Below are 11,073 nucleotides of genomic sequence, written 5' to 3'. Positions count from 1 at the left end.
TCTCTGGTTACGAGAAGCAATAAATCTGGGGCCTGGGTGAGATTATAGAGCTACCCTTAGCTGGAAATGAAAGCTTGGTGTTTATCCTGCTGGTCAAGCCTCCTGGGTCACACAGCAAGGCTGAGCAAGTGGCTAATATTTAGAGGGTAATAAAAACTAATAGGAAGATGCAAAGACAGTTCTTTAATCTCAGGTGAACAGGAGTGTAGATGTAGTATTGTTCAAAAAAAGAAAAGTCTATAACAGGAGTAGTTGTCTGCTGTTTCACTTGTGTCTTTGTTATCCATTCTTAGGTTTAAAATGCACTTGTAGTTGCCAACTGGCTACGCTCAGTAGGAGAGGATACCAAAAGGCATTTTGAGGCTACTGAAACATGATTGTCAGAGGTATTGTAAGCAACAGCAGTCTTGAGCCTTAAAAGTCATCAGTGCTGCTGTCTGAGTGTATTCATCTGACTTCAGGATGGCTGATCACAGACAAACAGTGCTCAAAGTATTGTTTGTCTGTTTGTGTGTTTGTGTTTGTGTCTGTTTTCCCAAACTGTACCAAGTTGTTATTGTCAATAGTAAACATGTGATTGAATGCAAAACATGAATTGTGTTTGTAGGTGTGTGTGTGTGTGTGTGTGTGTGTGTGTGTGTGTGTGTGTACAACTGCACAGAAGAAGGCAGAGTTTCATCAGTCAGATAGCGGAATAGTGTGTTCAGTGAACGTTTTCAGGTATTGATATTCTACAAAGCAGATTATACATAGAATTAATCAGAAACATCATACATTTTATTTAGACTGTTTATATAAGGTTAGAATCATATTTATAGCTTCTCTCGACCCCTCAAAAAATTTGACAACACTACAAGTGAAACACGGTCTTTAACCCAAGCAGCAAAGCAATAACACAAAACCAAAACGTGCTGCTATTACAGATACCCTGACTCGTTTGCATACTTGTTATTAATAAATAGACTAATCAGAATATTTCAAAAGTGCTTTCAGTGAATTTTTCTAGGTTCTGCTATATCACAAAGACAATACCATGCATCAGAATAATGGTGGGATTTGTGAACATTTAATGAGCAATGCTAACTGCCAGCACACTAGAGTTGTCTAATTCTTGGAGTTAAGAGATAAGCAACATTAATTTTTCTTCCATTCTATATGGAAGTTTTTTGGTCCTGCACTGAATACCTACAGAGCCTTCACCATAATGGGAAGCATCATAGAGTTTATTTGTGCTTGTGTATGATTTGTGCATTGTGCTGCCATCACAAGTAAATCTGAACTAATCATGACAGACTATGAGCTATTTAATCTTGAACAAGTTACTTTTACTGAAATGCAGACAAGAAAAATTAATACTGGACCAGCTGTGTGGATGAAAGAACTATGGAAATGAGAACACAGCATAGCTCTACACTGGAAGAATACTAGGTATTGCATAAGCATTCTGAGAAAGACAGACAATGACAGCTTATTACATTTTATGGAGCAACTTAGTATTAACCAATATATTGTAATAAACTACTATAAGGTTAGAAGTGAAGCAGCTATTTTAAATCAAGCTTTAAATTTACACTGTTGCAAGTAAGACCCAGCAAGTGTGCTGCACAGCATAAATTTGCAATATGTTGTTGAAAAACTGACAAAAAAAAAAGGCTGTAGGCTAGTCTTTAGCTCAACTTTAGGTTAGCTGAATTTAAATCCTTTCTGCAAAGCAAAGCATTATTTTTTTTTCTGGAATCCCTTCTTTTCTCTGTTCTTCCGCTATATTGCAATACATGCAAATTAAAATGCAGCTTGTAACAATGTCATAAATTGATGATGTGATTTGAAGATAAATAGACATGATGCCACCACACCCGAGACTTGGGAAAGAACATATTCATAACCAAATAAATAAATATATAAATTTGCTGTGGGTTAGAAGTGTCAAAGGTGGTGGGCTTTGCTTTCAAAAGGTCAGCATAGGGTGAAAGTCAAACTCTGAGCAGAAAACCACAAAGCTACTCTCTTTATCTAATATAATGGCTCTGTTCTGTGTCACTGACTTGTGTGCCTAAAACCCTGCCAGCCAGAAAAGAAAAAGAAAAGGAAGAAGAATAAACTGTTGCATAAAACCAATCTTGCACCAAATTAACTAATTAACTGGTATCCACCCTGGAGCAGCAGCACCAGAAAAGGAAAGTCATTTCTGTTTTCTAATAATAATCATGGTAACTTGTTAGTGTTACTCCATACTGGATGTGTATGTAGTACCTGTTTGCAGACAAGTTCACTACAATTATTTTTCCAACTTACTAAATATGCATGAGCTAACCCTTCCTCCCACGGGAGGAAAATCACGCATTTTGAGTGAGATTCAGTCGGGAGTTAATCATATGTATAAACCACAGTGTGGCGCGATGAACAACACAACACACAAAAGGTGAAGGGACTCTCTGTTCTGTATGGTGTAATGCCTAAAGCCTCACCGTATGTATAGATCTATTTTCTTTTTTAACCATTTAGTCTTATATTAAGTGTTAGCTTAGCTAAACATCCTATCCATGCCAAGCTGCGCATTTATGGACGTCTATTAAACTGGTAAACTTTCAGGCATAATTCACACATACATACACTGACACCCACCCCCTTTTTTCACTCCACCCGAAAGACGAGTGTGGGTTCCTCACTGCGCCTCCTCGTCAGATTTATCACTTGGAGCAGAGGAGAACCAGACGCAACTTTTCCTTGTGAAGAAGTGCCGAAGGACAGAGAAGCAGTCGTCACATCAGCACGCACAGTTTAATCAGTGAGCAGCAAAGCTGAGACCTTGCGTCTCCACCGGCTGGATTGTCCGTTAACAACCACCTTCAGCTTGCGCTCACACCTCACACAGAGCGGGTAATTAAACTTTGTTTATTTATTCTTTTATCCTAAACGTTAAAAACACGGAACATTTATCAATGTTTGCTGGTAAGTGCCTGAAATATTATTTCAGTTTCACGCTGAATTTCATCTATATAGTTCTGCTTTTTTCGAGGGGTCTGTTTTTTTCCAATGACAGCAATAAGTAACGCTCCCATGAATTGATTTGTATGGTTCTTATTAAAAATAATTGTCATTCTACTTTTTTTGTATCATTCTCCCTGCTTTCTCTCACATTATATTGTGCGCTGTTTTGGGTCAGTCGGGTTAATTGCATTGCACTTATCACTACAAATCCGTTTTTATCCTGTTAAAATGTACCCTTTTTCCTGCGATGGGTTGCCATATTTAGTGTTTCTTACCTCATGTTCAGGGGCATTTAAGTGATGAATTTTGCAAGAAATAAAGGGCACTGTCATCAGGATCAGCCTTGTCTGTTATGTTGGTTTGCAGTAAAGTGACAAGGTCCTAATAAATTACATAAAATCACCGACTACATGTCTTTACCCACACATATATTCATCAGGAAAAAATCAAAGACATGTCACACTTGCCAACACGATTAAGCGTGAAGCATTGCGATCATGTAATTTGTTGTGATCATATCTTGTTGCCATGAATGTGACCCTGCATGAGTAATGCTGAGTTGGGAAATGTCTTTTCCAGGTGAAGATGTCCTTTTGTTTCCAAAGAAGACGCAGCATGCTGAAATACTTTATCTTCACGCAAACATCTTAGCTCTGGAATGCATTATGTACCACAAAGTATGAACATTTAATACCTAATTTATTGGATCAAGTTGTTCTCAATTTAAAAACCAAACAAACAAACCCAAAAAAAGAAGGATTGTCTGCTAAGATATGGGAGAGTCAAATATCAGCCTCATGGTAGGACCTTCTAGAGAGATGCAGGAAAATATGGACAACTATGACATGGACTATGGCATCCCTCCAGATGAGATCCCCGATACCACACAGGGCCAAGCCTTCTTTGTTGCCACCATTGTTATCGGTGTGGTCCTCATCTGCATCATGCTTGTTTGTGGATTGGGAAACTTCATATTCATTGCCACACTGACAAGATACAAAAAACTCAGAAATCTAACCAACCTGCTCATTGCTAATTTGGCCATCTCCGACTTCATTGTGGCAGTGGTTTGTTGCCCATTCTTGGTGGACTACTACGTGGTTAAGCAGCTTTCCTGGGATCATGGATTGGTGCTCTGTGCCTCTGTGAACTATCTCCGTACTGTGTCACTCTACGTGTCGACAAACGCATTGCTTGCCATTGCAGTTGACAGGTGAGTTTCTCAATCTTTTCATTTGTCTGTATGTCTGTGAGTGAGTCTGCAAGGGTGTGCAATTAGATTCAGTTCTTTTTATTTGAAAAAAATATTTCATTTTTGTGTATAAAGTGTATAGAGATTATATAACTTGAAAAACTTTGAAAACTGTACACCTCTTTATTCAGCTGTAATGGGATGATATGAAAACTCTGTGCAATTCTTTGTCTTTGTCTTTTCAACTTGAGGTCTTTACTTCACTTGAAAACAACACAGTATTTTTCTCTGAGTGATAGAGACAAGAGGTTATGATGAGTGTTTAAATGCAGAGGTATCAACCCAAAAGAAAAATACAGATATGCTTAATAACAAAAAATGAGAATCTTTATTAGGCTGTTTAAAGAAGTCTGCAAGCATAACCCAACAGGGAAAAAGCATAAATACAAAAACAAGGATCAGTAAGGTTCCTGAATCACACCAGTTGGTCCCTATTTGGAAGAGTAGCAGGTTTACTTTGAGCTCCTTGCAAATGACCAAGCTTCTCACCCTATATCTAAGGTAGAGTCATCCACCCTTCACAGGAAGCATTTTTTTAGTTTTGCAACTGTGATCTTTTTCTTCCATTCACTAACCACAGCAAGTGACTATGGGTGATGGTGGAAATGTGGATGGACCGTTATTATACAGCTTTGCTTTCATGTTCTCTTCATTATGACAGACAGGTACAGCATCTACATTACTTCAGATGCTGCACCAATACATGTCTCATTCCCCTGCTCTCTCCTTTCTTCATTCTTGAACAAGGCCTCACGATACTTGAACTTCAATTTGGGCAGCAACTCATTCCCAACATGGAGTGGGCATGCCGCCTTTTTCTGCCAGAAAACCATGTCCTCAGATTTGGAGGTATTAGCTAGTTTAGTTTCACTTCTCAACCACCTCAATGTAAGCTGCAGGCCATCATTTGATGAAGCCAACAGAATGACATCATTTGCAAAAGGCAGATATGAGATTCTAAGACTACCAAATCTGGCCACGTGAATCAGGTAGTCAAAGGCAGAGGCTTGGGTGGTCTCATCCCCAGTTGTTGAAACAGGTTCTTGGGATATGGAATGTTATTGCTGTGGTGGGGAAGTAACCTGAGCTAGTGATTGAGGTGTTACCACCAATATATTGCCATGCTTGCCTCAATGAGCAGCTTGGGTTCTGGAGCTAGTCTCCTGCAGAGAAGCTGAACTCTGGAGCTGTCCAGAGTGGGGAGGGCAATGAGCCAAGCCAATATACTTATATCCCACCCTGCTCAGTGCAGTATTCCTCAGAGTTGTTTTCCTCTGCCTTTGGACAGGGGAAAAGATCCCAGCTCTTGTTTGTGCTCACAAATAAAATGGCAGTTCAGAGACCTTGGCCATCTTGGAGCTCATAGATGGGAGATCTTTATCTCATCTGTTGCAGAGGTGGGAAATCTTCACCTCTGGCAGAACTTGGGCAGCATTCTGATGTAGGCTAGGGACACTGTCTCAATGAATCATGTTCTGCTCCACTGCAAGGAATTGTGGCTGTTGCTTCCTAGTGGCAACTCTCAAACCAAATTATGGAAGGAACTGTCAAGTTGAAGTAGTTGATCTTATTAAGTTTGGTTCGCTTGTTTAGCCCTTAAGGCAAAAGGAACACACATCTGGCATTTGCTGAAGAACTGTGGGAGGTGTTTGGAGAGGTCATGGTTTGGTCAGGCTTTTGGTTGGCTTCAAGATGATTCTGTCATCAGACAAGTCAAGACTGGTGAGATCCCAGGGATGGATGAAATTCACCCAGTTTCCTTTAGGATCTGGACATTGTGGGGGTACCCTGGTTGCCTCTGCAACATCAGGTAGATGGTGGGTTTCCACTTCAGGGGAATCACATGCTTCAGACTTCCTGAGAAACACTTTGACCTCCTACAGGAGAGCAAAGTCCAACTGTTGGATTTAAGAGGAACAATGTTGTTCCCTCCCTAGACATTAAACAGTAGACCACCCATTTTTGAAGGAACACAGAAGTTTGCTTAGCCAGTCTATATGTGTTTTTTGGATCTGAAGAAGGCGTTCAGTGAGTATGTGTGTCATGTGGGTTGTGCTTTGACGGTATCAGGCACGCTGTTGCATGCTATTTGGTTCTTGACCAAACTGACAGTTTGGTTAACATTATCAGATTGTCAGACCACCAAAATAAATACCCATTACTCAGGCCGGACGCAGCAGGTGTAACCAGATAATCTTCCACGGCACACCTGATCATTTCTCACGGCACACCTATGTGCAGGGGTTGGGAAACACTGCTCTATATAGTATAGTCTTGACCTTTGTGCAAAAGTTAACCATGGCTCAGATTTATTTTCAAGTGTTAATACATTGTCAATAAGGGAAAAAAATATGTGTTCACACTATCACTAGTGCTTCAAAGAGCACATTAGTAACATTGGTTAATTCATTTTTGACTGTTCATTACCTGAAGAAGCTCAGCATAAACAGATCCGCTTAATATTCTGTTTAGCATGCAGCAGGTATATTCTGCTATGATGAATCTTTTTCATGTCTATCTCCATCTGTCCTAGTGATATTATCTATTCAGTTTTCTGGCACATCATTTGCATGCTATACTACAGCATACAAATGACATGAGCAGGAAATACTTACATATCAAACATTCAACTTTTGTCTCAGCAGAAAGTTCATCCTACTAAAAAATGCATTTCAAAACATGAACATTTCTGACTAGTAGTCAAGTAGATCAGTCTCTCACTAGCAGTACTTTATCTTAAAGTAGATATCAATAGTATTTTCAGATAGCAATATATCTTCCTTGCATCATCAGCAGATGCCGTAAGTGACTAACTGGTGAACATAATAACATATTTGTCAATGAAGGCACGAGATATGTTAAATTCAAAAATTCTAATTCAAATTTTATTTGTCACATGCACAGTCATACACAGTACGATATGCAGTGAAATGCTTACACAACTGCTCGTGACCTAAAGAAAAAAAGAAAAGGCTATGAATAAGATAGGAAATAAATATGAAAATTAAAAAGGGTAAATTTAACTGGGAAGGAATAAAATAAAATAAAATAAAATAAAATAAAATAAAATAAAATAAAATAAAATAAAATAAAATATAAAAATTAAAGTTAAGAATGAAATAACTGTACAACACAAATTAGAATGAAGGGTAAATTTAACTGGGAAAGAATAAGATAAAATATATAAATTAAAGTTGAAAATAAAATAACTGTACAACAAAATACACAATACACAGTATAGAAATATATAAGAATGTATGACATGCATAGCATAGTTACATAGCAGCTGGAAAATTTTTAAGTAAAAAACAGAAGCCGTGCTTAAAGAAACTCAATATTCATCTTACTGGTATGATGAAAAACTTGTTTCTAAATAATTGATAATTCTCATCCCTATAACATCTGAAAAATGATGTATATTAACTTCAGAGATATTTGTAACTCTCCACAGTTCCAAAGGGGCCATCTTTAAGTTAAATATAAAGTATTTGGTAAATGTTAGGTAAAGACTGTCTTCAAATGTAAAAAAGAATAACATGAAACATGGCAAGTGAGCATATCAGCAATATTATATTTGGTGAGTAAGTAGGAAAGGACAAAAAAAACCTCTCTGGAGGATGCAAAGTGTAGCCATTTCTGTCCCCTTCAGACTTATATGCTTGAGGGGCTTTTAAGAATACGCTATTAGGCCACAGGTGCAATCATTGTGAGTGCTTAATTAAACAGAAGCTGTTTAAAAGCCTTTTTTATAGCAGATAATGAATTTGACGTGTGGGAAAGCACAGGTGTAAGAAATAAAAAATAATGATGAATGAATTTAATTTAGCTGCTTTTATTTCAGGATTGCTTTGTGGTGACTGTAGCTCATGACGTAGAGCAGGGCACCTACTAATCAGAAGGTTGTTGGTTTGATAACTGGCAGCTTAAGTCTGTATGCCAAAGTATCACTGAGCAACATACTGGACCCCAAGTTGCTTTCCGATGCGTTCGTCAGAGTATGAATGTGTGTGGCTGTTAGACAGGAAGCATTTAGGTGTCCTGAATGAGGCATGTTGTATGAAGTGGTCAAACAGGAAAGTGCCATATAGGGACCGTTCCATTTGTGGTCCCTCAGTTGGTCAGAACACAACAGAACCATACTAAATGTCTCTTATTTTGTCGTATCAGAACGGCTGCAGTGAAAAGGTTTTTTTTTTCCCATTTTCATGTTAAAAAGGCCCTTGGAAATAACACAAACAGACACAAACAAAATTTACCCATCCTTAAAACTATTGCAATATGATTACATACTTTAATTGGTGGTTGGCCTAAGGGAAGCTGGTGGCTCTGTTAAAGCCGTGGGGCCATATTGCCATCATGGTTTTTATCTACTTTTCCACTATGAGGGAAGGATTGCCATTAATCAATACAACGTTTCCCTGAAATCACCTTTAATGTATGATGCAACATTTCTGTGATGTAATAGTGGTCACCATAATGATAATGCTCTCGTTCACATCGGGCACAAGGGGTAACATAATTTTTGGGTCTTCATCATCTGTATATATTAGCATTTTTTATTTAAATGTGTAAATATTAAACTTTTAGCTGTGTCTAGAGGAATAATTATAATATAAATTATTTTTAAAAAGTAATTATTTGTAGCAATAAACATTTTACTGCCTCTGTCTTCCTTTACACATGGACATACATATTTCTTTTATCTATATTTCCATACTAAAATGACTTCTGCCAATAATAATTTTATATTTTCATACAATTCTAGATATAATTTTTTTTAACTATGGCACTTCCATAACACTCAGATTGCTAAATATGCTGTTTAATATTGCATAACAGTTGTCTTGTTTTTCTTCCAGGTATATGGCCATAGTCCATCCTCTGAGGCCTCGTATGAAGTACCAAACTGCCTACTGTCTGATAACAGGAGTCTGGATTGTTCCCATTCTGATATCAATTCCCTCTGCCTATTTTGCCTCTGAGACCATGTACCCTCATGGAGGCGCCACCTCAAACACTCACAAAGTCTTTTGTGCCCAAATATGGCCTGTGGACCAGCAAGTGTACTACCAGTCATATTTCCTGTTTGTCTTTGCTGTGGAATTTGTTGGCCCTGTGATTGCCATGGCAATGTGTTATGCCCGAATTTCCCGCGAGCTGTGGTTCAAAAATGTCCCAGGTTTTCAGACAGAACAAATACGGAAGAGGCTGCGCTGTCGCCGTAAGACAGTGATGGTCCTAATCGGAATCTTGACCGCATACATCCTGTGCTGGGCACCGTATTATGGATTCACCATTCTGAGAGACTTCCACCCGACACTTATCTCCCGCCAGAAGAACTCACTGGTGGCTTTTTACATTATTGAGTGTATTGCCATGAGCAATAGCATGATAAATACCTTCTGTTTTGTTAGTGTCAAGAACAACACAGTTAAGTACCTGAAGAAGATTGTACTGTTGCGCTGGAAGTCAACTTATACCCCTAGTAAGACTGTCGAGGAGATGGATGTGAGAACTTCCTCCTTGCCAGTAACAGAGGAAATTGAATGCATTCACCTAAGGTGAAGAGAAAAATTGTCAAACTAAATATTACTGACATTTGGGTCCCTGTAGTAGACTGTTGAGATTTGGACATCAAATCTTGTACTCAGATGATGGAAACTGTCCAAGCTTCACGAACTGCTCGGAACCACTGAACTGACTACTGGGCCATTAGGCAGTTCCATATATATTCCAAATACCTACAGTATCTCTGCATTATGAGAATGTGATCGCTGTGCTGTTCATACTGTGGGTATTAACTGTGCATTGTAGAATATTGTCTCATCTGTATACACTATATTACACTGAAAACATGTGAATAATAACTGCTGCTGCCCTAACTGGCCCATCCAAAATGCGTATCTTGGTATTACTTGTATAAGTTCTGAACAAAATCAAATAAGTGTTGACACTAATTTTAAAATACCAAATACCATTTTACTGTATATATATATATATATATATATATATATATATATATATATATATATATATATATATATATATATATATATATATATATATATATATATATCAAAATGATCCCACACTGCTTCAGTAGTCTAGGTCAATCCATGACTGATAGTGTGTGTGTGTGTGTGTGTGTGTGTGTGTGTATAAGTGCACATTTTATAAATTCCATGAAATTACAAATTCCATGCCATTTAAGTATATCTAAGTATTGAACATTTAGCAAAGTTCATTTTAACAACTGAATAACCCAACAAAGACATATTTCCATGTCTGCTGAGTGTAAAGATACATTCTTTTCATCATTTGCACTGCAACAATCAATATATTGCATGCTTATTTGTAGAACAGTATATGTTATATTTCCTGATGGTAATAAACTATAAGAAACTGGAAACAAAGGCTATTTTTGTTTACCAAGCTGCATTTTTTTCTATGTGTCCCTCAGTTGCCTGTGCTATTTGTGAATTTATTCTTTACCACAGGAAAAGTTTTAAATATTAAAAAATGGAATACCTGACAGCTTGTTTTCATTTATAGACATAGAAGCAGTGAGGGGCTAAAAGACAATATCTTCCTTGGCAGCCTTCAAGCATCCAAGTAAATTTGTTTGATAGAGAATAAAGTTTAGTGAGATTTATTTTTGTTTATGTTGGTAACCACCACACTGACACACAAGGGCTATAATGAATATTTAAAGTGCTATTCCTCCAACTGTGAGAGTGAGACAAAGTACAAACATTATACTCCCGTATATTTTCTGAGTTGGTATAAATAATGCATATGGGTACTTTTATCGGTCCTGTGGGTATGTAAAG

General features: G+C 37.7%; 1 protein-coding gene across 1 annotated transcript; it reads left to right on the top strand.

The window, feature by feature from the left end:
* Nucleotides 1–3,640: 3,640 nt before the first annotated feature.
* On the top strand, nucleotides 3,641–9,808 carry prokr1b (prokineticin receptor 1b). The gene is made up of 2 exons (XM_006783769.3): nucleotides 3,641–4,204; nucleotides 9,103–9,808. Exons 1-2 carry the CDS (start codon nucleotides 3,765–3,767, stop codon nucleotides 9,806–9,808), a joined length of 1,146 nt encoding a protein of 381 aa, XP_006783832.3. The 5' UTR covers nucleotides 3,641–3,764.
* Nucleotides 9,809–11,073: the final 1,265 nt, after the last annotated feature.

The sequence above is a fragment of the Neolamprologus brichardi genome, chromosome 13 (genome assembly GCF_056152115.1).
Source record: "Neolamprologus brichardi isolate AB-2024 chromosome 13, ASM5615211v1, whole genome shotgun sequence".
Classification (NCBI taxonomy): domain Eukaryota; kingdom Metazoa; phylum Chordata; class Actinopteri; order Cichliformes; family Cichlidae; genus Neolamprologus; species Neolamprologus brichardi.
This window is presented reverse-complemented; position numbering and strand designations above follow the sequence as displayed.

Excerpts from the sequence above, each read along its gene's own strand:
- prokr1b (XM_006783769.3), top strand. The coding sequence starts at position 3,765 with ATGGGAGAGTCAAATATCAGCCTCATGGTAGGACCTTCTAGAGAGATG. Across the intron at positions 4,205-9,102 it reads CTTGCCATTGCAGTTGACAG|GTATATGGCCATAGTCCATC; the intron begins GTGAGTTTCTCA and ends TTTTTCTTCCAG.